This window comes from Ascidia mentula, chromosome 4 (assembly GCF_947561715.1).
Source record: "Ascidia mentula chromosome 4, kaAscMent1.1, whole genome shotgun sequence".
Lineage (NCBI taxonomy): Eukaryota > Metazoa > Chordata > Ascidiacea > Phlebobranchia > Ascidiidae > Ascidia > Ascidia mentula.
Genome location: NC_138569.1, coordinates 3,536,541 through 3,562,336, shown reverse-complemented (window position 1 = coordinate 3,562,336; position 25,796 = coordinate 3,536,541). Strand labels below are relative to the sequence as shown.

Genomic DNA, 25,796 nt, shown 5'->3' with positions numbered 1-25,796 from the left:
CAGCAATTTAAACAAAACATACAAAAACACCTGTTTGTTTTAGTAAAAACATATATAAGTGCTAAACCCAGAAACGGCACGTGCATTTGATACAAGAGCCAAAATACTGTAGACCAATAGTAAACAAATTTAATTTCAAACTGCACTGCGGGTCGTTCATTCTGCTTTTGTTTCTTCCAGAACCGACACTTTGGCTGCACGATTAAAGATAACAGCGCTTGTTGGAGCTTTCCCGAAACCGCTTGCGGTTGCGATAACGCCTTGAGCTTTTTCTCGTTTTTTCTTGCGTTAAAAGTTACAGTCATCTAATCGTGTTTATTTGTCCATATTTATTCCAAAAATATCAATATGTAAAATTGGCACAATTTAATTTTTCAAACAGACTTGCAAGGCATTTTTTTTTTGCTAAAAACCTAAAAAAATCGTTTTGATTTGCTCGAATACCTATTACGCGGGTTGTGAAGTCATGCGTTACGAACTGGTTACGCATGGATTGTTCCGCTTCTGTATGTTGGGAAACCAGGTATTGCCACAACTGGAGTGAACATATTTACGTTGTATTACGTTTGTAACTGTTAACATGGGAAAGAAAATAGCCACAAGTAAAGCTGCCGCCCCACCCATGTCAGCATTTGCCGTGTATGCCAATGAATCAGCTACTGGCAAGAACAAGGTGTGTATTTTGTTGCTGTATTATTAAAACTTTTCGCAGTTCGATCTTATCTGATTCATTAACATACGAAAAATGTCGGTTTGTTTGCCCAAAATCAGTGCAATGAACGTTCATCGAAAAACTTTCCACATGCATAGCCTTTCCAAATAAATATCTTGAAGGTTTGTTATTTTAGAGGGGCAGAGTAGAGAGTTCTACTTCAATGCAAGGGCCCTATTTATCTTATGCACCAATAAACGCTATCGACATGGAGGGACAGATTGAATCAAAACTTCCTTCGTCTTCAACTTCATTCATGAAGCAAATTTCAAACAAGGCTGCATTTACGTTCAAGAGGAAGTCAATGAAGAGGAAAAAGAAAGACAAACGCCCAACACTGGAACGTAAGTGGTCAGGATTGCAGCAAAGGAAAACCCTGTATTGTATTTTTCTCGAAAATCTTTAAGCCTCGGTTTTTGTCTCATGAGTCATGTGATGAGTAACACAAAATAAAAGAACTACAATTACAAATCCTAGTTTTTCTTTTGCTTTACTTGCAATGAGCGACCCAAAACAACTTTTAGGCCACCCAACTGTGGTTGTGACCCACATACTTTGAACACTGACTTGAAGGTCATAATAAATATGTTTATATAACCTAATCAAAAATTTTTTAGAACTGTCAACACACTGGCAACCATCTTGTATTCCATCAGAAGACTTGAGTAACAGTCCGATGGTAAATTTTACCCAAAATCAGATGCCGATGTCATTTCAAGGCATGAAGAACAACTTGTATGTAACTTGTTGCTAAACTCTTTCATCTGCTTTCTTATTTTAGCAACGTGTGGAAATATAATTTTAAAGAAGCAGAAGAGCCAACTTGCATTTCTGCTGTCTGCAGCTATCAAAAACATAATGTGTTATGTTTTTAAACAGAAAATCTTCGCAAGGGCAGATTGCTTCCAGAGACACAATTCCAGTAAAGACAACAGCAAACAACAATGTGCTGTTTAAAGAAGGTAGAGTTGACACTCTTGTGTGTTTTGGTATTTGTGATTGAAAAAAAATTGTATCACAAACATATGAAAAATTGAAATTGGCCAATATTGCAAATTTTCTTGTTTTATGATGCGTGTAAAAAATTGTAGATCGAAGCATTGAGCTTTCAACAAGTCAGAGTTTGACTGGATGTGAAGACGATGAAATGGAAGATAGCCAAACAGACAGAAGAGTTAATATCAGTAACAAGGTGAATATTTGACATGGAAAAGCTTATTTTAATTTTTTCATATCCTTATTTCTATGCTCTTTCCTCCGTATACTTTTAAAGGCATATGGTCATGGAAATCTGAGAGTAAAAATACTTGTCCCAACATTTTGTTTGGTTTTTGCATTTGTTTTCGATTGTTCATTTTTCAGGGTGAAGGAGTTTCCATCAGTCACATGATAATGAGTGACACAAGTCGTCCACCAAAGAAGAAGTTTCGGGTTTCAGATGTTGGAGTTCTGAATCCTCCTGCCAAGCCTGAAATAAGGGGTGTTGTCGAGAATCATAAGGAGGAACAAATCCAACTCCATGCATCAGGACATCCTCCTTCTTCTCAGTTGCCAATTCCTGAACGGCAAACAGGAGCAAAATCAATTGTATGTACTTGGTTTTTGTGATATTGAAGGATGGCCAGTAGGTTGAAGGTCTAATTTTTAAAGTTTGCTTTAGTTTTAATATTGCATTATTGAATCATCTCGTTCCGCATAAAAGCTTAATTGATAATTATTTCAAATTTTATGTAAATTTGATAGACATATATTTGTGTACACAGTACATAATATGACAATTTAGGTATGTATGTGTCTGGTATGTTTCTTTATCTTTGTATTGTCAAAACATTTGAACTAATAACTACTAATAAAACACAAAAATTGTTATACATAGTCGTCATCATCATTCACTACAATATCAAAGAAAGCATCTAGTGTTCCAAAGATGCCAATCCCTGATGGTGACAGTGAAAAAGATGGAGCCAAACTCTTTGAGTGGTTGATGCATCCATTTTCTACAAGCAAGTTTTTCAGGTTAGAAGGTGGCCTAATCTAAGTGTTTAGGTAAGTTAGGCCTCCAAGCTGAGGGTCATTTGGAGGTCTGAGGGTAAATTATGTAACTTTATGACCTTTATATCAAAGTTGGCTGTTCTATTAAACGATTTATAAACGTGTGTTTTGATTCGAAAAACTTGAAATAATTTGGATTGAAGTGTGGTTCTGTGGGTTAAACTAATGAATATCATATTTTGCAACATGTGGGTATCGGTTACAATGACTTATTTAATCAAAATACTATTATATTCCTTTCGTTTATTATTTCAGCTCTATATGGGAACGTAAACCGCTACTGATAAGACGCCACATACCACACTATGCCGACGGCCTGTTCAGCACCAATGAACTGAATCGAATCCTAACCGAGTGTAACGTTCGGTTTTCGGTTAATCTTGACGTCACAACGTACCAGAACGGAAGCCGGGAAACTCACAACGAAGAGGGCAGAGCTTACGCTCCTGTGGTGTGGGACTACTACAAGGTTTGTGTTATGTAGGGCAGGGTGCACATGCGTACATTGCGGGTGGTGGGTATGCAATATGTGGAGGTGCGAGTCCATGGTATGTGAACTTGAAGCTTAGTTGCATGCAGCCGCTGCTAAACGGTAGGGGAGTATTGAAATACGTATTTTAGAGGCGTTTTTTTTATTTATTTGATTTGAAATTGATTCTACAGTCGTTAAAAAAATTTTGATTCGACAACAAATTGCCGAAAATAGGACGTTTAATTTTGTTTTGGTCCAACCTAGTACTGTTTACAGAATGGCTGCTCGGTTAGGATAAAGAATCCTCAATCTTTCTCGAAACCCGTCTGGAAACTTTGTTCGACTCTGCAGGAACATTTTAAAAGCATGGTTGGAGCAAACATGTAAGAATCTTTTTGTTTATTTCGTTTAGCAACTGCGCGACCTGCCGGTTTTAAAATAAAATTCAAACATTTTTGTATTTTTGAGTGTTAAATTTCTGACAGATTTTTTACTCCCAGATACCTGACACCGGCTGGTTATCAGGGATTCGCACCACATTATGACGACATAGAGGCGTTTGTTCTTCAACTGGAGGGAAAAAAGCAGTGGTCTTTGTACAATCCGAGAAATAAAAACGAAACGCTTCCCCGTTTCTCTAGTGGTAAGTAACAACTTATCACTGTGTATAAAACACCATAATAAGGAGACTAACCTTTAACAGTGAGTTGCGTCAAGCAAATATAATCAACTTCTTTAAAATGAGGTTCTGCTTCGTTTGAACAAACTTATAGTTATTCTGTGTTTTGAGCAAAATAATATAAATGATTTATGCTGTTGTTAAACATGTAGGGGCTTGCCTTTTCGTTCTTAAAATTCAAAGTAATGATGTGTACGACCGTTAATGCAAAATATTACCGATAATTTCTCAGAAATAAAGTGTTTACTATTTTCTCGGGGGATAAACGTTTGGGAACCATCGCGTTTATCTAGAAAATGTTAAACTTTCGTGAATCCAAGCTGTGGTAAATTTTCATCAAATGTTTTTCAGGTAATTTTGATCCGAGCGAAATAGGTTCGGAAATTTTTTCGACTACTCTGGAGCCGGGAGATTTGCTTTATTTTCCGCGCGGTTTTATTCACCAAGCCAAGTCTCTACCCGACTCCCACTCCCTCCACATCACCATATCAACATACCAGAGAAACACGTGGGGCGATTTGATGCAAGAGGTTCATACACTGTATGATTAATTTGAATAGGAAAGCCAAAGCTATGTTATTGTCCTATGACATATTAGGCAGACGTTTCAAACACAACTGTGTTCATCATCAGTGTCCATTAAATGACTTGCCCCTAAGTTATAATTGATAAAGTCCGCAAAATCTTCGTGGGATAAATTTTCCATAGCGCAGGCCAATTTACTTCATTGCAAAAATCTCTTCAGTCTCAATCACTACAGAAACCTGTTATTCTTGGTTCCACGAACTGTGTGCCGCGAAACGAGGTCAAAGTCTTGATATTTCGCAAAAAAATATGACTAATTTCAAACAGGCAACATCAAAATTTTGCTAATAATGAAATAAAATATTGTTTTTTATCATCAAATTTGGTTATTGCCGTAAATTACCTTTTCTCTACTTAAAGCTCGTCACCAACGCCCTGAGCAAAGCGATGTCGGAGGACGTGGAGTTCCGGAAGGGTATTCCCCTGGACTGTTTCTCCTCGTTGGGAATTCAGAATTCGGATCAAGTGAGTGGAAGGACGTTGAAAATACGTTTACGTTAAATTTACAGACGACTTTCGTATTGAGTAACAAAAACTGGAACAAGATTCTTTGCCGGTTACACGTCATTACCGTAGGTTAAAACTGTAATCACTCATGTGGTTTGAAGGACACGGGCAGACGAAAGGAGATTTTGAAGAAGATTAAGGACCTCATGGGAAGCCTTCATGACCACATTGATGCGGATGCTGCCGTGGATCAGAGAGCCGTTGAATTCCTCCACGACTCTCTTCCTCCTGTTCTATCCCAGGGTTCGATTTCCTGTAGTAAAATCACGCCCTAATCACATCATGATTTTATGCCAATAATGACATTTGTTATTGCTGAAAACTTTAAAACATATTTGAGGTGGATTTTGTAGCACCTGATGCTCGTGAAAGCTCAAGTTTTTAAACAGTCTGTTTGTGTGAAACAGTGCACCAGCAACTGCTAAAAGTATAGACGTATTGAGGAAATTAAATTTGGGGCATTTGTTATTGCTGAAAACTTGGTACAGTAAGTCGTCCTATTTCTGTTGCTTCATTTGAAGTGATTTTTGTCATGGCAACGCAAGATTTCGCACTGTTAGGTCAAAATACCCGCCCTTTAGATAAAAATTCCCCCTTGTTTGATAACCCCTGGTCTAAACGCAAGTGACAATTTGGTTGAATATTTTTTTTTACGTGAAACACTGTTTTATCGTCACAGAAGAAAAAACCCGAACGATTCAAGGCGCCCAAATCCGCATGATGGCGCCAGGGAAGCCCTCGGCCTGGCTCTGTGACATCACAATCGACACACGAATCCGCATTGTGCGTAAGAACGCTGTACGTTTATTCGCGCACGTTGAAGCGGACGCGAATGACAACGCATCGGTCCGGGTTTATCACAGCACGCAAAACTCCCGGTAAGTACATGATATCACCTTGAAGTTGCTTTACGGAGCCCTAATAAAGTGTTTTATGGATTTTTTTGCTGTACAAAAAGTCTACTTTTGTTAAATATTTGTGTTTGTGTGATTGACAAAACCGGCCCTGTATATGGAGTTTGTCTCCATAGAATAGTTCGGTGATACTCAAATTGTGTCGTGTGATTACGTACAACATCATAAGGAAGTAGTTGTTTTCCCAGATTTACTTTTTCTTAACTTTGAAATAGATTCCGCCGGTACTCCGCATAAAAAAGTTTGAGTTGCGCTGGAGAATAAAAAATTATCCCCATTGCAATGGTGGCCCGTTCAATATATGACGTAGCAACACAGGAACTCAGCATAGCCACACATTTGCAGTGTTTTTGTGTTGTCAGTACTTACCACCAAGAGGAGAAAAAGTTCTTTGAAGTGGAGGCGGATTGTGCTCCAGCTGTTGAGTTTCTGATCCACAGCTACCCTGCGTACGTGGCCGTGGCGGACTTGCCCCTCACCTCTGACGAAGCAAAAGTACATTGTGACGTAAATATGGTCGATGTTACGTAACTTTTGACACAAAATCATTACGTGCAGGTGAACGTGGCCAACTCGCTGTTTGAGAAAGGAGTCGTCATGACTGAGGAAAAAGTGAAAATGATGAAAGAAGCTGCGTAGTGTGACGTCATAATGCGCCACTGTGAGGTTTACGATGTTGTGGAATGGTTTTTTTTTGCAATAAACTGGAGCTAGCTGAAATACGGACTTCCTTAGACAGTTTTATGAAATCTGATGGTTTCGTGATTTATGAAAAGTTGTTGCTTGAAACCAGATATGGAGCATGACCATTGTTCCTAGGTTAGAAACCAAGAGTTTATTTTTATCTGACGTTGGACGACCTTCCAAGGTCTGTCCCAATTTACCGCTGCTGGACGTAAGCGTGTTTTAATACGATTATCTTTAATATAAACAAGATAGCCCATACAATAGTTTAATCTTTATATTAAAGATGTATAAAACGATATTAAAGATGTGAGTTATATTCGTAAATACGATTATAGTTCACCGTTCCACAAATTTCAATAAATCAGCAGTTACCATTGGTTGCGATCGTGTTCGACACTTTGGTTAGGTTGAGACTGGACGTGATTTAGATATTTGTATTGTAAAGAAGTCACGTATACCTAACAGTACACTCTATTATGCGTAATAATACAAGCTATTGTTGGAGTAACCAAGGGACTGCAAGTGAAATTACATTTAAACCTAGAAAAATCTCTGTAGATCAACCTCGTATAATCCTCGCCCAGTTCGCGACGCGATAAATTCCAGAACACAAATAACGGAAATCTCCCCCCACCGGCCGTCGCGCATATCCAAAGCGTCGCGCGCACAGATGCACCTGTTGTGACGTCAATGTCGGCCCGGGCAACGCGCGTTGCTAACAGCGACCGGTCTGGAGTTGACGTGCGGAGAAATCGATGCGTGAGTCGCCTTCTCTCGTCGCATCCCTGCATGTTTTCGCGAGCACCGCTTGCATGTAATATAAAAGGTGGCTTTTTTTCTTTCTTCGGGTTTCAGCCACACTCGTTTTGCAAATGCTCCGCCAACTATCCTGGGAATTGGAATCCATGCTGGCGAAATTTTCGATCGTGGATTCCCTTTACGTGTAAAATAATTAATCGAATTTTGGCATCGCACGCCAAAACTGCACTGGATTTTCCGGCCACACAATTTCAACAAAATAATATTTTTTTTTGCTGCAACTTTGCCCAAATACTGAATTTGGAGTTCATTACATCTCAATGCTATTTGTGGCCCCAAAGAGTCCAAAAGTTTTTAAAAACTAACTCAGACCTAATGTTACGTCTCGGACGCGTAACGTGAATGTGATTAGCCAATCAGAGGTAAAGTGGCAAGACCTGTTCATCAGCACGGTATTTGAGATGATATATTTCGTAACAGCTGAAAAAAGCTTGCAGTGCTCTGACCAAGGGTTCAAGCTTTGAGGGTTAATGACCCATGCCCTTGGAATTGTGACGTCATAAACGCACGCTGAAACGCGATTTCAGATTACCAATAAACACATGATTTGTGCCTAAGGATTAATCTTAGACGCCGAGTTTTTTTTAACAACCGCTCTCGCATGTTTAGACGACGAGAGCTGTGGATACAAGTCGTGCGTGAAAGGAATTTGAACAGGTTGAGATCTTTGAACCAAACAACTGCTCTGAACGTTTTACTAAAAAATTTGAAGACCAAACCAATGAGCCTTTTTGAAAATGTATGAGTGATATTTTGCAAACAGGTTTCGTTACATAAACCTTGTTTTCAACATAACCGCTTACGTTCTGCACCAAACTAAGCACATGGTCCAGTTCGAACTGCCCAACTCGAGAGGTTGAACAGTTCATGGGTTTATAAATTGTTTATAGATACGCTTTGACTACAATTTGTCGGCTCTATTATATCAATCGGTATTGTGATGCACTTTGCATGCACTCAATGAACGCGGAAGCGTGACGTTCCGACAAATGTGACGTCATTTGTGGGTGTGAATGGTTGGCGAGTTGCTTTGGAGCTTTTGCCGTGCATTGACTGCAATCAGACAGAAGCCGGTTTGAAATTGTTATTGGAAGTTTTAGTGACGGGGGACATTCAGTTCTTTAATTCGCGTGGAATTATCAAACAGATGTTTTGGTCTAAGGTGTGACAATCACCCAAGTCATAGAAATAAAAAGAGGTTTGTTTTTTGTTGGTTTGTGAATACAGTTTATAGGTTTCTTGCCGAAATCAAAACCTCTGTAAATAATACAACCGGGCAGACCAGATATATAATAGTGGTTCCCGACAAACAGTTGCGAACCCGAGGGGCGCGTACATTAGCAAGAACAGCCTTCACATTAAAACACATGTAGATTTTGTTGCTTTTTGTGGATTTTGGATTTTGAATTTTGACATCTAACCATTTAATGTTAACCCCATTTCCGTGCAAAGAAATGGGCAACTTGGTCCGTCACAGGTTTATTTTATCTTCAGATATTGTAAGGGTTTTTAAGAGGGTTCCGTGACTAAAAAAAAGAAACCAGTGGTGCAGAAAAAATGAAAACCTTCCACAGACGTATATTGGAAAGGAAAGCTACACGGCCTAAAATGTCACGGAAAACTACCTTACCCTAACGATTTTTTATGTACGTCAGAATTTTTTTTTCCAAAAAACAGCTAACTATCTCTGACGAAGGTCGGATATATCACGCTCAATGAAAGAGCTCGTACGTGCCTGGTCTGAAAGGCTAATGAAATCTTTATGCAAACCAACCCCACAAATAGCACGTTGCTGCGGAATTTATTGCTTCCTGTGACGTCACAAACACTAGGCAGCGCTAATATAAATTTCAACAATGGATTTTGCGTTATTCGAATTAAAAACATTTTGGATACGAAATAGCACAATGCGTTAAAAATATAGGACCATGGTAACGTTTTTTGGGCAAAGTAACTGTAAGTTGAATGTTTTGCATCAAAATTACATCCAACTTTCTGCAAACACCCGTTTTATTTGCCTGAACAGGCGAAAATTTTTCATGAAATGTACACCCAAAGCTTTCAGGCCAATCACAACAAACTCCCACCCGCCGTGAATCGTCTATAGCGTCACAATCCACATTATGTCAACACAGCGGCTCGCTGCTGGAGGCTGAGCAAATGGCTGCGGCAAAAGTCAAAAATTTTTAATACGGCATTGGGAGGTTTCTTTGAAACACAGGCAAATACCAGACTTAGCCAGACTTCCGCGAAATTGTAAACATCATAAAAAATATGGAGCCAAGTCGCCTCGTTTAATTTCTCTTACTCATTAAGTAAAATCCGAAACCTTTTTCGTATTAAAAGATTTCTGTAATTGGTGCGGTGAATCTTTTCAAATTCTTTGCACGCGAAAATGTTTGCGAAGCACTAGTGTATATACTGTGGTTCATTATTCCGTTAAAAATACTTTAAACGCACCTGCTCCTGCCAGAAACTGTTCCCGCTATCAATAGTAATGAAATTTCCGATAAAGAGAAGCTCTCGTGAAAGAAGAAAGTCAGCGTTGTTTATTGCGAAACAAACGATACGTCATTGGCCGGAAGACATTTCTGTGCCTGGGGTCAAACAGAAAATGAGTCATGTTTGAAAGGTGTGGCTTGGTCCACATGGCAGTGCTTGTGTTGCTTGTTCGCCAAGGTGCGTGTTATCCTTTGGCAAAAACCGCACAGTTATGGGTGCAATGACATTCAAAGGCGCCTGGCGGCGTAAAACCCAACAAACGTCGACCGCGGTTGGTAATAAGGTTGACTGGCATCTCGGCAAAGGCATTGCAGGCAAGCTGGTGTAGCAACTGGGTAATATATTCTGAGCTAAAGTTGAATTGTTGGACCTTATCGAGGCGAAGATGCAGCGCAATCGAATATAAAATCCATGTTATCGTCCGTGTCAAGGTCATTGAGCAAGGCTTGCGTGAAACCGTACATTTCTAAACCCTGCACATGGATCAACTCGTTTACGCTGACTTTGCTCTGTTACTAAAAAGCAAAACTGAAAGCGCTTGCCATCGCCGCAGCACAAGCACTGCTGCGTAATCCTAAACCAAAATTCCCCGACCCTTTCAACTCGCAACATCTGCCAACGTGCCAGTATGACGTCACAACCGGAGGTGGAATTTTGCAGCTCTTCACGACCGGTGTGGGGGAGTCCCGGTACAGCGACTGACATAATGCGGTTTTGTGTTACGACAAACTCCCCAAAATCCAAGAACAAAAGTCACGTTCGCACTTGTGAGGTTGTGTGTTCGAACCGCCAAAGTATTATATCAAAGTAGTGGCTCCCAACCTTTTGTAGACACCGACCCCCCTTTTATGGATATTCCGTTCAATGGAACCCAACATTTGATTCACCCGAGGCTCTTGCAACGACCCAAGTTGTACATAAACGAATATGGTTGGCGTAATATAGACAGGAAAGATTGCAACCAAACTTTAAGTAAAAATGCATTTAAAACGTCTATAACGGAAAAACAGAAAACAACATAAAGTTACTTTGGTTTCGTGTGCATCAAACGGTCATAATAACACCTGCTTAATTGGTACAGATTTGTGACTTGGAGTATTGGTGGCTCTTTGTATGCTAAAGCTTGTTGACCTCTTGCATAGGAATTTAAAGTACTGGGCGCCAGGAGTGAAGTACTTTGAAGTGTGTAGTGGTTCAAAATAACTGCAATGTGGCTTTTTCTGCCAAACTAAATGAACTCGAGAATTCGAAAAGGTGAACGTCCGATAATTGCGGCTTCATTGACAATTTTTGACGCGCACACGAATGCCATTGTAATGAAATCCGAACGATAAATTACACCTTACACATTAAACCGTAAACCAAAAAGTCCGCTAAGTTTCAAAAAAATAAGGTTATTCTTTTGGACGCAGTGACGTTCTAATGGCGGGAGAAAGTGACTATAACGGCCCTGTGACTGTACGTTTTTGGGTGCGCGGAGTTATTTTCACACTAGCAAGCGTATTTTCGGCTGCTAAGTCTGCGTTCCCGGCTATTTATATATGCTTTCTATACGGTAACTGCGTAAGCGTAAGTGTCTGTCTGCTCTCGCTCGTTATATAGTACGACTTATAGCGCGTTTTGGACTTTAGGTTTTCACTAAGTGGAAAAGTTGTGAACGATGATGTGAGGTCATGGTTGAGTAAAGATTAGTAAATGCACGGTGTATGTCTGAGCAGACAGGGAAGGCGCGCGTTTTAAGGACAAAAATGGAGCCGTGCAAAATAATTCAGGGGCAAAACTACAGAGCTAATAATTATGTCATAAAAAAGCTTTTACTGAGCAAATTTAACATCAAGAATATTTGTAATGCCCACATAGGTGCTCGCGTGTTGTTGAAAAACTGCCAAACACAAAAAGGACGTGCATTTTACTTGCTCATTTACCATCAAAATTTTTCCACACGAAATTTTCCCACATAATTTTTTCGTTTTGCCCCGAAGACAATATCAGCATTATTACGTAACAAAACGCGCGCACGATTTTCGGAGAAAGTTCTAAGCTCCTGGAGCTCGTGACGATCTTTATCGGCAAAATGAATTCGAGAAATGCGCGGTTCTTTTTCGATAAGCGACCGCTTTGTTACGTCACAAAAAGAGTGAGGCAGTGTGCAAAGGACATTGTTCGGGCGACAGGTTGATATTGTTGTTTTTGGTACATTTGTCACATGTTTTCCTTTTGGTGGTGAAAATTAATGAAATGAGCTTATATTAGGTTATTTTATTTGGCAAAATTATGTTCCAAGTGCTGAAATTTATGTGTACAATAAACGTATTGGCAATTCTTTAAACTAAATATGTTTATGTAATTGCAATTGTGGAGAATACTGGTGATGTTTTTGAAGCGAAATATGTTCATATATTCTTTGAAAAGTGGTCTTGGAAAAGATTTTGCAGTAGGAAAATCACGGGAGCAAAGATCTACAGATCAGAAAACTGTTGTGTTTTAGCTTTATTTGAATGGCAACCCTAATATTTTAAAAAAAGAGTCAGTAATATTGGATATAGCAAAAGTTTGTAACGAGCCGCATAAAAGCATGGTTGTGAGTCCAGTGGCAAAATAACTCCTTCTCAACTGTAGTAGCGACGATATGATCCCGGGGTGAATTAACCATGAAGCAAAATAAGCACGTGTTTCAATATGGACATTATGGGAGGAAACACCACTGAGGTTATCGTCCATGCTCTTTTAGGGGGGAACCTGTTAAATGAAAGTACAGACAAATTGTTTTCCTACTTGCAGTCAGTTTTGTATAATTTCGATGGATTATTTTGAATTACACATGTATGGGGCACCGAAGTCTAAACTTAAGCACTCGTAGCATCCACGTGCTTCTTACGTCCTGGCCCTGATCAGAGTGTTGGAATGAAAAGGAATAAAGTATCGGTTGTTGCCTGATTTGGTCTTACCTAATGGTTGTTTCGCAAACTTGTCGTGGCCCAACGTAACTTTGTCCCTCCCAGTCGTACTTTGCATTGTGACGTCACAGACGGGTTTGCATGCGCGGCGTGTTCACCAATCAGAAACGTGAAGGCAAAGTTTGGGGAATTTCCCTGTTTTGACACCGCGAGGGTCCTTTGTTAAATCACAAAGACGACGTGTGGTGAATGAATGAAAATGCGCTGAAAGATATGGAAACCAACGCGACTACCTGACGTCACACTGTATTGTTTTGCACAATAGAGGTTGCGGTAACGATATAGTGCTGTAAAAAAATGTGAGTGGGCGTCCAAATCATCACTGACATGACTATGCTTTTTTCTATTCTTTTTGCGTCAGAGGCCCTCCCACCTAACCGGACTTAGCTTACAAAACTTACAAAGATATTCTCAAACCGCTATTGTGCATAAACTAATTTCCGCCACCAGGCTAAATGTGCCATGCTACTGACAAAGGTCAAGTTCCAAAAGTAAAACTGAAAGGAAAAAGTGTTGTCGGTTTTTTCGTGTACGTAATAAGGGTAATGTGCTATTCCCTGACGCTGCTTTCAACTTGACCAGCAGCCGTCAGTCAATTTTTATTTTTGGTGAGGAGACGTAAACGACCGTCCAAGGTAATATCAATGGCCGGTCTGCGAATCGTCGTTCTGCCATGCGGGAATATACCACGGTAACCCTTTGCCGAACACCCGTCAATTTTCCGTACATGGTTTCATTACTCGACTTGCCTTGTTCGCGATCCTCTTCGTGACGTTTGTATTGTATGAGCGCGCGCGCACCTCCCTCTCCGTCCTAACTCTTGTACGCACATGCGCTGTGCGTCCGCGCGTCGCGCTAATCGTCCTCTGACGTCATAGAGTTTGACAAGCCGCGTCAGTGCGCCGCTGCGGCCTGTAATTCGATATTTCGCGCGAGACGGCTTAACAGTAAAACGGCGGGGCTGCAGAAGAAGCAAGGCTGGCAAGAAAACGTGGTGCTTATGGCTAGTGGAGTTTCTTGCCTACTTTTCCACTGTTACAAAACAATGGTTTATTTGGCCTGTGGTGTGGTGAGGTTTAGATTAGCAATTGTGACGCAAAAAATTGTTCTGTGACGTTTGTTACAAGCATTTTTGTGATTTAACAGGAAATTGTTGTACCAGAATTAGATGTTTATTAATTTCAGGTGCAGTTATATTCAGAAACTTTTCGATTTGAGCGATTAGCTTAAACATTGGGATTTGTGGGAGTTTGTTCAGATCTTGTATAAATATTGACACAGATTTTTACAATCTTAGTTCCCTTACCAAACCGAACTGTTATGGTCTGGGTATATTTCTTAACTTGATATTAGGCAGCTGTGGTCTTAGACCAGCCTTTTGTTCATTTATACCACTTTTATGTACTAATGTTGATGTAGCACTGAATAAAAACATCTATTAAACAGCGTTTTGATCAAGACTACTATTAAATTTTACGTATTTGTTGGATTACCCATACAACGGCAAAAGTTATGACATAGGTATCCATACTAAACCACAAGCATCAAGAGCCACATGGAAGCCATAACTTATTCCAAATAAAAATATTGTAAACTTATATAACACATAAAACAACATTCAATCTCATTTTGAGGCTTTGTAAATGTTAAACATACTTTTCACATACATTTTTCTCATTCCCAATTGACCAAAGTTCAAGTTGTCCACAGTATTCTATCACATACCATACATGCGGACAGTAATAAACAGTGGAACATATTTGGAAAATCTTGTATCGTTGTTTGTTGGTTCTACATATTTGTTCAAGCAATGCCAGTCAATATCACTGTTGCCAATGATTTTAGGTGGCAGATTCATGATCAATATTGGCCACATAGTATAGCAGAGAAAATGGCATTTGCGCTAATTTAAACAAAATTTTATCAGTTGCACCATTTTGTGATGCCAAGTTAAATGTACTGTTCAAGTTATAGTGGAATCTGTTTGTGTTAAGCTGGTATTGATGCGGTGGACTCCGTGGCCTGATTTGCATAACCCCCAGGAATCATGTGATGGCATATTTTTTCAGCAACTCCAACCTAGAAGCCAGTGCTTTACTAACATCATGCGCCTGGTCAAGAATAACGGGGTATTGTGCGTCATGCAGTCAGTCTTTATGCACGTGCGTGTCGTCTTTTCCTATCTTGAGCGTCTATTACGCAGCGCAATGTTTACGCACAGGAACTCGGCGTTATGAAAACAACATGATTTCCTTCCCGAGGAAACAGCCCTTATTTTGTGCTCGGTAGTTTCCCTGCCTCATTAATTTTTGTGTAGGAAGGTTGCGAGTTTTTGGTCGGGCACAATGTGGCACAAATGAGGATATTCCATACCATGTAACCCTTGCCAACAACTAAACCCCACTCTGAAACACACATAATAAAACGTAAATAACCTCAAAGCACGGCGGTTTGAAAGTTGGCAGCCTGTAAGTGATAAGGTCACGTAGCTACGTTAAATCCTCATTCATCCTGATGTTTACGTAAAGTTTTTGCTGGAGTTAGCGAGAGGTTAACAACTCATCGATACCCTCGCAAGCGGTTGAACTGTCGAAACACTGCCTCGCGCTGTGACGTAACAGCGGCTGGTTTGTGACGCATTTTGACGCGCGAGCTATCGAGTAGGCGAGCCACTGGAGGCTGTAAACATGTGTACGAATAGGGGCTGCTGCATCGTTTTGCAGCTTTGACTTATGGTGTCGAATTTCTTTGTGTCAGCACTTTTACGAGGTGGTCATGTTGTTGGTGGTGGTGAGCGAGCCAACTTTCACAGTTTGTGGATTGATTGTAACTTGACTAAAACTTTTCTGTAAAATAAATACTTTTATGTTGCATTTTTGTTTCTGACCCTTAGTTTTGTCTCCAGTAATTTGTAAATTGGATATTCTGCTGAATTTCCGATGGATATTGATTTAAAATCAAATCTTGCAGGTGTATATTTTTAAATCAGCCTTCGCGACCCTGTTGAAAAACAGTCCACGTGCAACGTGCTTTTGTGCTTTGGCCATTCCATTAAACATCTTCGGCGTACAGTTTTTGCAAATTGTATTTTCCTGCCGAAAAAAACAAACTTGATTTAAAGTTTCTTAGCACCTGTTTCTTGGCGTTAACTGTGCATAGCCAACAATCTGGGCCTAGGGCCATGTCCGGAGATGGGTTGTAAACTTGTTTTCGCCTTGAATGTTCAATGCTCCGTTTCGGGCGATTGCTGAGTATTTAATCTTTGCAAAGTATCAAACATTATTTTGCCTTTTTTACACACCAATGGTCCTCTGTTTAAATAGGGCAAAACAGAAGGGACTTATTCAGGACTCATTATACAAAATCGAACCTTGCATGATGAGATTTTGCGTTTTCTGAACTGGACAGACCGTTGATTTAAAGCGTTATATGTTAGACCTTGGTTAAAATCCTTATTAAAATGTTTTCGTCGCCTAATTAAAATCACCTGCCTTCCGATTACCGCCTTGCAAATGGAACTCCACTCAGGCGTGACTTCAATCGATTACAGATGTTTAATCAATGGACTGTTGTCTCAGTGACGTCACTAAAGTATGAGTGTGATGAAATAAACAAGTGTTGTATTTCAGATAGAGTAATGGAACTGGTTTGTTTGTTTTTACTTCCGACGGTGTAGGCTTTCAGTTTGACAACTTGTTTGTCGGCGATACGACACCCGTGTCATTCCTTGTTTTAAGTGCAAAGACGCGGACGTTTACATCGCGTTTTATTAGCATACAAGCGGTGTGACTGATATTTGCGATAAGATAATCTTGTTGGATTTGGTGAAGGAGATGAAAGTATATATTAATGTGTGAGTTTCAAGTGTTTAGGTGTTTGTTTTGTGGTGATATTAGTAAAATAGTTTTTTTTCGTTGCGGGAACGCAAATCAATCTTCTGGTGATTCTCTCAATAAAAAACAAAACGAGTGTAGAAAAATATTAACGTTGCGACTTACCTTTATCTAAACCTTTAAACATTTGTACGAATAGAGTGTGCTGCATATAGGGTGGAAACGCCTACCTGCATTGGCCACCATCACGAACCGAAACGTAACCTGTATTTTGACGTAAATTGTAACGCAACAGTCGACTTGTTTCGTTTGTACTGGGTATTTTTGTTCGGTTGCTGTGTGGTTTTGGTTTCGGCATTCGGCAAGTGTTGTAGTTCATTATATTGAGGAATGGGAGTTAATGTTTTTTTTATTTACGAAATTGATGGGTTTGTTGTTTGGAGTCGGTATTGCCATTTTGCTTTCACTCTACCCTCCTTGACCCCGATTGTTCACGCCCGATTCCTTTGTCACGCACTTATTACGTCACAGTGATCATCATTATTTGGCAAATCCACTACAAGTGCTCTCACGGCGATTTTGACGTCACAGGGCAAACATTCGTTGCGCAACAGCGATGATTTCGACATGTCTTCGACTGTGTGACCACGAAATACAATAGTTCTGTCTGTAACGCATTCTTGTCCGTTCATTTCAGATGACAAGAAAGTGTATTACGTGACATAAAAGTTTATCAAACCTTGTAAATAACTCCCCGATCACCTTCCGCTAGACGGTTACTATGGTGATGGCGGAATCAGCACGAAGAGGTCTAATTCGGGTCGGCTTCTATGACATCATAGAGACGATTGGCGAGGGCAACTTTGCAGTGGTGAAGTTGGCGCGTCATCGCATCACTAAGACCGAGGTATGTTTAGATCTTGTGGATGATGTAAATATGGCCTTTCCAGTACCTTTCAGAGGAATAAAAAATTAACTGCTTTGTATGAGGGGCTGTGACATATTTGCTATTTGATAATCTGCACTTGGCTTTATATTCGTTTTAAAACTAGTTGATTAACATTTGCTTACTTTCGTTTATCGCGCTTCGAAGTTTTCTCTGGAAAAGATCGGATGTGAAAGTATGCGAGAAAAAACGTCACTACTTGCTAGTTCGTGAGGGAACCGGGCATGCTGGTACTAAAAAGGTATCAGGCGATACCAGATTGTTTGGAGCGTGAAGTGCGCCTGGCCTTTCTGTGACATCACAGTCAAAGTATTTCGTGCGCACTAGTGAATCTCTCGTGACGCACAGAACCGCTTTGTGTGTCACAATGTGCGCGATAAGGCCCCCTCGGCTTCCATTAACGCATCACAATCAGCCTGGTGGGGTACGTGACAGAGCAGTGCTTGATCTGCATAATGCACCCAGGTTTTGACCAACTGCTATTTCAATTACGTTGTTAGCAAAAGGTTAAACTGCTCTGAATTCGTGACTAAAATGTCAGTTGGTTTGTTTAATGTCCGATTAAGATACAAGGAAATGTCATTTAAGCTCGTATATTTTAATATCATAATTCCCAACGGGGTGATAGTACGTCCCAAACCCTTCTAACAGTAACTCAGATGTTTTCAAACACCCCAGCCGTATATTACTAGAAAGAGGCGGATTTACTTGGATCTCTGCCAAATTTCCTAATTAATGTCAAAATAAGTTTCGCCATAAAAAACCTCTGTTGAATTTTCACACACGTTAAAAAAGTTTCCCACACACAACTGTGTTGTACCAGGCCCAGTGGTAAAATGTACACAGCGACCTTAGGTTAAAACTCACAAACCTATCAGTTCAACATTTCACTTTTGCGCAAGTTCTACCGCATTTGCGTAAATTTTATAAGAATTTTATCATTTATGAAATCTCTCTCATGTTCTTGCAATTCCTTCCACAGGTCGCAATCAAAATAATCGACAAGACGAGACTGGACCAGACCAACTTGAAAAAAATTTACCGCGAAATACAAATACTCAAGTTGTTACGTCATCAACACATAATCAAGCTTTACCAGGTAATTGTCGACATAAGCTGCATTTTTTATTTACAACTTGATGTTTACTTGAAATATTGTGTACAAGGTTATGCAGACAAGCACTACTATTTTTCTCGTGTGCGAATACGCCAGTCACGGTGAAGTTTTTGGTAAGTTTCTGCTGGCAACGATGTTTTTGTGATTTATACATGAATAAATTCAGAAACAATTGTGTAAAACTGCATTGCTAGTCTGTACGAAAACGATAATGCAATTTCAAGTTTGATTTGCCTTGATCAAATAAAAAATTACCAAAAACATATCATGCTTCTTTGTTATGGCTAGTATTAATTTTGTGGTGGCCCCGATTTTTTGTAGACTATATAACGCGGGAGGAGAAAGTTCCTGAAGAAAAAGCCCGTCGTATGTTTTACCAAGTTCTCTGCGCTATTGAATACTGCCACAAAAACAACGTCGTCCACAGAGACCTTAAGGTAGCACGATAAAATATAATAATATGTTATCTATGTATGGTGTTCTTGTGGTCCTGTTACTTTACCGTTATAATGCCACTTGCTCCTAAATTTATTTGCATAGAGCAATGTTAAGTGCCACTCATTATGTGTGGTGCTATATAAAGTTGTGTATCGTAGGTATTTTTGCTTATTACGTTGGTTATATTGCGTCACTTGAATATTAATTGGAAGCGGCCATTGTTAATTGTTATGCCTACTCTGTAGGCCGAAAACCTTCTGCTTGACGCCAACGACAACATCAAGCTAGCAGGTGGGTGAAGTTGACTTATTTAAGTGAATGGTGAAGTGCTAGAGAGGTGACCTTGTTGACATTTGCTCCCAGATTTCGGCTTTGGTAATTTTTTCCAGTCGGGCCAGCATTTGAACACATGGTGTGGAAGTCCGCCGTACGCGGCCCCTGAAGTATTTGAAGGAAAACTTTACGAGGGACCCCAACTTGACGTTTGGGTAAGTGCCAGTTTGTGGATGGTTGCTTGTTAAGTCAACACAAAGTTATTTATAGATGTAAAATATCTCAAACATCGCGATTACAATGAAAAATGGTTGGAAGCCAAAAGTTTTGTGCTTTAGTTTGTACTTCAGTCACTGTTTTGTTTTGTGTTTGTCTTTAAGGAATGGTCAGAATTTTAAATTGCTGTTTTTTTCTGATAGAGCCTCGGTGTGGTTTTGTACGTTCTTGTTTGTGGGACTTTCCCCTTCGACGGTTCGAACTTAACCGTTCTAAAGGAGCGCGTTTTGGCTGGAAGATTTCGAATACCGTTTTGGATGAGTCAAGGTAAGCTCGCCTACTTTCGCTACCATTGGCAGCTGCGCAATGCATTGTGTCGGTTATTTAATTGCGATCTGATTGGATTACGTGCAGATTGCGAAAACCTCATCCGACGAATGTTGGTTGTGAATCCTAAGAAGCGACTGACGATTTCACAGATCAAGAAGCACAAGTGGATGCAAGTGTTTGCTACGGTGAGGTCACTTTACAGTTGTTCCTTAATAGACGTAACGCCCACGTCACTCCCCATTGAAGTACGTGTTGTAACCACTGCTTGTCATAGTCTCGTAGTATTTCAATGATTATAACGTCACTAAAAGTTATGGGTGAAATGCAGGACAAAATGACAAACCTCAATTATTACTGTTGACTTTCAAGCTGTGGTTATGGAAAGGTACATTCGCAAGGTTCAAAGAGCGAACTGACAATGTGCGCCATTTCTTTCAACTACTGAATATAATTTAACAAATTGTTAGTGGAAAAATACATTTTTTGTGCAAGTTGTTTTTGCAAATACCAAGCGCAATCTAGTGCCAATTTAAAACTGACGGCTTCTAATTGGCACCCGGTGGCAATTAACTTGTTTATTTATTTTTGATTTATTTTTTCGTATGGCAGGTGGTTATGACAGGTGGGTGTATTTGCTTTTAGGGTTAATTAACGTTTGCGTCAACAGAATTTTAGTTTCCGTTTTCTTGTAATTGGCAGTTTCAACGAAATATTGTGTTTGGCAGATTTGCATGACTCTGATCGAATAACGCGAAAGGTGCCCAATGCGTTGCAATGATATGTTTTAAACCCTATGTAGTGCTTTCTTCATGTCTTATATCAAACCGTGCATGTTTGTGACTGTCCCTTAAACACGACTTTTTGCAAAATAAAAATGACATGTTTCAGGTACAACTGTTGTTTACAAAGTACTGACACGTTCTGTTAACGTCAACTCCAAGTTGGCTGGCCCATGCTGTACCATAAAAACTATGTATTAGTATATATCTGGTGACAGCAGAGTTGTTCATTTTAATGTTTGTTTTTCCAGAAGCCTGAAATTACCTTGCAAAAATCCGACGCAACCACACAACGCGCGGCAGGCATGCCGGAATACAACGAGCACATCCTGAAGTTGATTCAAAGCTTAGGAATTGATCGACAAAAAACCCTTGAGGTGGGTTCAGTTACGCCTGTCGCACTTGGGTTTAGTTCACTGTCCTTATTTGGAGTTGCCATGCATGGTATCGCAATCTCCTATATCCCTTAAGTCGACAGCTATTGATTTTCAGGAAAAATCTGCCTTTTGCCAACTGCCGCAGAACTGCTGGGCATATGTGCTTGGCAAATAGTATCTTTTTGACCATTGCATTTTCAATAATGAAGCTTAATGTAAAATACTGCTTTCACATTTAGTTGTTTTGTGCAATATGTTCACAAAAATTCAGTGTGTTTTAATCTAGGTTAATATTGGGAACAGATATTTCGAGTTCACTTAAATCAATGGCGAATATTTATCTGTTTAGTCGTTACGTAACTCGTCGTATGATCACCTCTACGCTGTCTACCACCTCCTGGTGGACAGACTCAAGCAGCATCGCACGAGTTTTCCTCTTGAGTCACGCATGACTTATGACGCAAGTAGGAGACGGCCATCCAACATTGCTGACCAAACCCTTACAAAGGTATGTTATTAAAATAATGTGGTTTTATTTTTAAATCGTCGGAGATGACTCTTTCTGGCGGTTTCTGGTTAAACTTTTGTCACACGTTAGTCACGTGATGTTCTGTGACGTGGCAATTCAGTTTATTAAGCAAACGTATTGAGTTTTAAAGCCAGTTTTTTTTATCTTGGTCCGACCGGGGATTAATGAGGGATGGGAGTGATGTATGGTTTTTTGGAGTGTGGTACAGCGTGTTTCGTTAGCCGTACACCGCTCAACACTTAACCACAAGATTCTGCTCCAGTTTATCACGTCTTTGAACTACGCCGGGGTTCGAACCCGGTCTATCGATTTCGACCAAAAATCCCAAAACTCAAACTAGTGAACGCGTTTTTTTAGTTCACAGCGACGAGTCCAAATGTGAGTCCCTTTCAACCCGATGCAGTTCACAAAACTCAATTCTTTCCCACGAAACGCCAACCGCCCCCTATTTCACCCCTGACGTCATTCGACGATGACGTCAACCATCCGGAATTGTCACAGATGGTCGACAAACGCTTTTCCGAAGACCTGTCTCAAGGTAATTGTTTCCCATTGTTCTGGTCTCGGTGTGAAAATATGTTGCCAGTGTTATTTCGCAATCATTTATTCGTTTTGATCCAACATGACACAGTAAAATAGGTTGGAAAATTTAAAATTAATTACATATTGTGCTATTTTATGGTAAAATATGCTGTAACTTACTCAACGAACAGTTCTACCGTGCTTAAAACTACTGCAAAAATAGCTCATGTAATTAATTGTCAATTAAACTTAATTGGGTTCAGTGATATATGTCGGAACAAAAATATACACTGCTACTGATTTTACGTCACTGCTGTGTTTGCTTTGTGAGAAAACTAACAATCCTTCAAACCTTCCAGAAATCCCCCAAGTCCAGCGCACTCTGGCTCTGTCGCCAAACAATCAACCGCGCCTTCCCCAATCACCCAACGCCAAGCCCCACTTTATTACCACGGGGGGAGCCCGAACCCCCCTGCCACACCAACCATGGTCTTTCCACTCTGGAGTTAGATTTTCAGCTTACCAACGTTTCAGCAACCCCTTGGGCCCCACTCAGCGGTACCGAGAAAGTGGGGAGGGCTTGCCTTCTGTGACGTCAATTGACGAAGGAGTCGAACTGTCGGACTTTACAGAGGAACAATCGGAAATGGTGAGAAATCGCGCGCGGAGTCGAATTTCACAAAAACAATCTTTCTGAAATAATGAATCGGTTTCCGATATTCTGTTGTCAATAATGAGTTGTGCGATGTTTCTGCAGATAAGGAACTCCGTGCAACCACGACGTCACACTTTGGTGGTTCCGGACGTGACGTTGTACCCTCCCAACATGAACCTTCGCACACGAGATGGCGGAATGGAGACTCTCAATAGATCATCCGGTTACGTTGGAGGGGAAGTCCCATCTCTGGTAGGTTTAGGAGTCATTTTGCAACATTGTAATTAACTGGTGAAAATGGTCTCCGTAAATCTTCCTTCAGATGGCAAAGTATGCAATTCGCAAGCAATTTAAAAGCGAGAAATAAATGTAAAATCTAACGAGTATAATTATTTTGAAACAAAAAGTGGAAATTAATACTTGTTTTCAGAATACCTTCCACCGGCCGACGAGCTACAACGACTCGCTGTCGAGCAGCGCATTTTCCGACCCCATTGAAAATCCTGAAATGCACTTAAGTCATACCATGTGTGACGTCACTCCTAAGGTGGTTCTATCACCTTGCCCTAACGAAGTGCCCATTATGACGTCACAAGGCGTCGACCCGCGTGTCGCGCAAATCGAGAATCAGAGACAACTGCTTGACGTTTCCCCTACTGGTTGGTTCCGTTTTTTTGTTTTTTTTCACTAGGTTTCGTTTCGTTCTTTAACATTATGACGTCACACAGGGTTTCGCGAGGGTCGTCGTGCCAGTGACGGATTGCTGTTGTTGGGCGACAGTCGTCTCGGTGATCATTTAAGGGGGCTTACGCGAGTACAGGGATTCCCCACAATTAAACAGGTTTGTTATTTTTCGACTATTCGCTGGAATTGCCTCATGAGAATTTCACCGAATCCTTCTCTCAAAAAAACTTTTAACAATACCCAACGAGTGTTATAGAACAAGAGCTCAAGTTTATTTTGTTCATAACATATTTTCTTTTTAGGAGGAGTCGGATGAAAGTTACCCGGAATCGAGCGACACTGAGTCGGACCACGTGACCAAACCATTCCAACTTGTAAGTGACGTCATACAGTCGAACTGAATGTTTTCCAACCAACACACCCAACACCCCTTTCTATTGTTCTTCAGAATCATCTTCACGTCCAACAAAAACCCAACGAATTCGGGATGATGTCATCCCATTCGTCACAACACGTCATGAAAAGCAATGACGTAATCAATTACCAACCGTACGCCTCGTCGTATCGAAGGAGAAGTCTTCAGGTTTCGCAGCAGCTGGGCGAAGGGTAGGTGTAACACGTCATTATCAGTACTCTGTGACGTCATAACCCAACCTTTATCTTTACCAACGCAGGAACAGTTGTTCTGTGACGTTAAACGCTCCCATCAACAACCAATCGGCGGCCGAGCAGTTGACAATATTCCAGCAACAGTACGCGTCGAGTGATGTCACTGATTTGGAAGGCCCTTATCAGTGGTCTTCGTGGAAAACTGTGAAGGAGAATGAAGGAGGCCAAGGCACTGGGTACGGGTCAACTGAGTTCATGGTTTGCCACACACGTTGACTTCCGATGACTGCGTGATATGTGAACGAAAATACACAATTATTTCATTAGTGTTTATAATGTCAATCAGTGCGTTGATGCTATAACATTATGAACTGCGGTTACAAGAGGTTTTACAAGTAATTATGTTAGCGATTGGAACTCCAAAAACCTCAGCTTCTCACTGTTTATTTAGTTAAGAGAAAACAAAACAAGGCCTAACAGTTGGAAAATGTTATATTTTAAACATCTCTTACAATCACAGACAAAGCGTGAGCCCAACCAGACACGGCAATATGTCGCACCTGTCACGTGTCTACGCTGCTCCCTTTGCTGTAGCGTCAGACGAATCCATGATACGTTCAGCCACAATTGAACAAGCGAAGCGTCAACCGAGTTTACCCAGCCCTACCGCTCACCACTTGGTGGGGCAACAGAGTTTAGCTCAGCAACTTCAACAGAGAAGGTGATTTTATTTATTGTTTTTTGTAAATTTATTAAGGCACAAAAAAGAGACTTGTATTTTTTAACCAGAAGATTCGTATGACTTTGCTATGCAGCCCTATTGATGCCATGATCAAATCTTTATGTGTTACTTAGTGTTTAGCAAACAAAGGTCGTAACCCTCCCATCCGTTATTTAGATTGAAGAGGCGCCTTAAGGTTGCACACAACATGCAGGGAAGCACGTCCTACCAACTGCCATTATCCGAACTACAACATCTTAAAATCGAAGGCGAATTTGCACAAAATACTTTCCCACCGTCTGCCAACGACCTGCCCTCGTGCCAATACGCCGACGAGCTCTTGCAAGGCACAACAGAGCCTGCAAACAACTTTCCGCCTGTTCTCAACACCCTCATCCCGGCCAGTTTTCCTTTTCGCACTCCATCTTTCGACGAGCAAAGAGCGGCACAGGCGACGCATTTCGAGACCGAATTTCAACCACCGTCAATGGAATTTACTTTCACGTAGAAGCACGGACTTTTACATCTACACTGTGACGTCACAAAGGACCTCCGTTGTAAGGGGGAAGTGGAAGAGTATTGGCGAGTTTTTTTTACATTTTTTGCTTTCGTTTTTAATTTATTTTCTTGTAATCCGCGCCGTGTCAGGTACACAAAAGGGTTGGTTTATCCGGTGCTACACAGTCGAACTTTTTTCGCTTTTGCGCATATTTCTGTCCCTCACTCCCATACTCTCTCTCTGTTTGTCTCTGAAATATTCTCGACTTCAGCGCAATGTAGCAAGCGCGTTGGAAAAAGAAGCAAAAAAAACGTGGAAATTTATTTGTGAAACATTGTGCTTGACATGGGCCCTTGTCTCTCTACGTTTCGTTTCAAGTGAA

General features: G+C 40.5%; 2 protein-coding genes across 3 annotated transcripts; both read left to right on the top strand.

Moving 5' to 3' along the window:
- The first annotated feature begins 519 nt into the window (after positions 1–519).
- LOC145898528 (ribosomal oxygenase 1-like) lies at positions 520–6,626 on the top strand. Of its 2 annotated transcripts, none has more exons than XM_082987021.1 (16): positions 520–673; positions 849–1,056; positions 1,330–1,447; positions 1,592–1,674; positions 1,804–1,904; positions 2,075–2,299; positions 2,589–2,728; positions 3,020–3,233; positions 3,513–3,619; positions 3,737–3,879; positions 4,267–4,445; positions 4,861–4,965; positions 5,109–5,250; positions 5,690–5,885; positions 6,284–6,416; positions 6,480–6,626. In XM_082987021.1, exons 1-16 carry the CDS (start codon positions 581–583, stop codon positions 6,558–6,560), a joined length of 2,268 nt encoding a protein of 755 aa, XP_082843147.1. In that variant the 5' UTR covers positions 520–580; the 3' UTR covers positions 6,561–6,626. The 2 variants fall into 2 exon arrangements, with proteins under 2 accessions (XP_082843147.1, XP_082843146.1); XM_082987020.1 differs by having other exon boundaries at positions 5,687–5,885.
- A 10,768-nt stretch (positions 6,627–17,394) lies between these two features.
- Positions 17,395–25,733, top strand: LOC145899567 (serine/threonine-protein kinase SIK2-like). The gene is made up of 20 exons (XM_082988409.1): positions 17,395–17,626; positions 18,648–18,764; positions 18,832–18,895; positions 19,104–19,219; positions 19,466–19,511; positions 19,584–19,708; positions 19,913–20,036; positions 20,124–20,224; positions 21,070–21,195; positions 21,545–21,703; positions 22,082–22,262; positions 22,606–22,895; positions 23,004–23,153; positions 23,332–23,560; positions 23,630–23,742; positions 23,888–23,959; positions 24,034–24,191; positions 24,260–24,430; positions 24,715–24,915; positions 25,093–25,733. Exons 1-20 carry the CDS (start codon positions 17,501–17,503, stop codon positions 25,421–25,423), a joined length of 3,000 nt encoding a protein of 999 aa, XP_082844535.1. The 5' UTR covers positions 17,395–17,500; the 3' UTR covers positions 25,424–25,733.
- Positions 25,734–25,796: the final 63 nt, after the last annotated feature.

What these genes read in the sequence shown, in the direction of transcription:
- LOC145898528 (XM_082987020.1), top strand. Translation starts at nt 581, where the DNA reads ATGGGAAAGAAAATAGCCACAAGTAAAGCTGCCGCCCCACCCATGTCA. An exon ending in GAGTTAATATCAGTAACAAG is followed by an intron (nt 1,905 to 2,074) that starts GTGAATATTTGA and finishes TTCATTTTTCAG; the next exon opens with GGTGAAGGAGTTTCCATCAG. An exon ending in TGGTGTGGGACTACTACAAG is followed by an intron (nt 3,234 to 3,512) that starts GTTTGTGTTATG and finishes TACTGTTTACAG; the next exon opens with AATGGCTGCTCGGTTAGGAT.
- LOC145899567 (XM_082988409.1), top strand. Translation starts at nt 17,501, where the DNA reads ATGGTGATGGCGGAATCAGCACGAAGAGGTCTAATTCGGGTCGGCTTC. An exon ending in ACCGTTTTGGATGAGTCAAG is followed by an intron (nt 20,037 to 20,123) that starts GTAAGCTCGCCT and finishes GATTACGTGCAG; the next exon opens with ATTGCGAAAACCTCATCCGA. An exon ending in GATTCCCCACAATTAAACAG is followed by an intron (nt 23,743 to 23,887) that starts GTTTGTTATTTT and finishes TTTTCTTTTTAG; the next exon opens with GAGGAGTCGGATGAAAGTTA.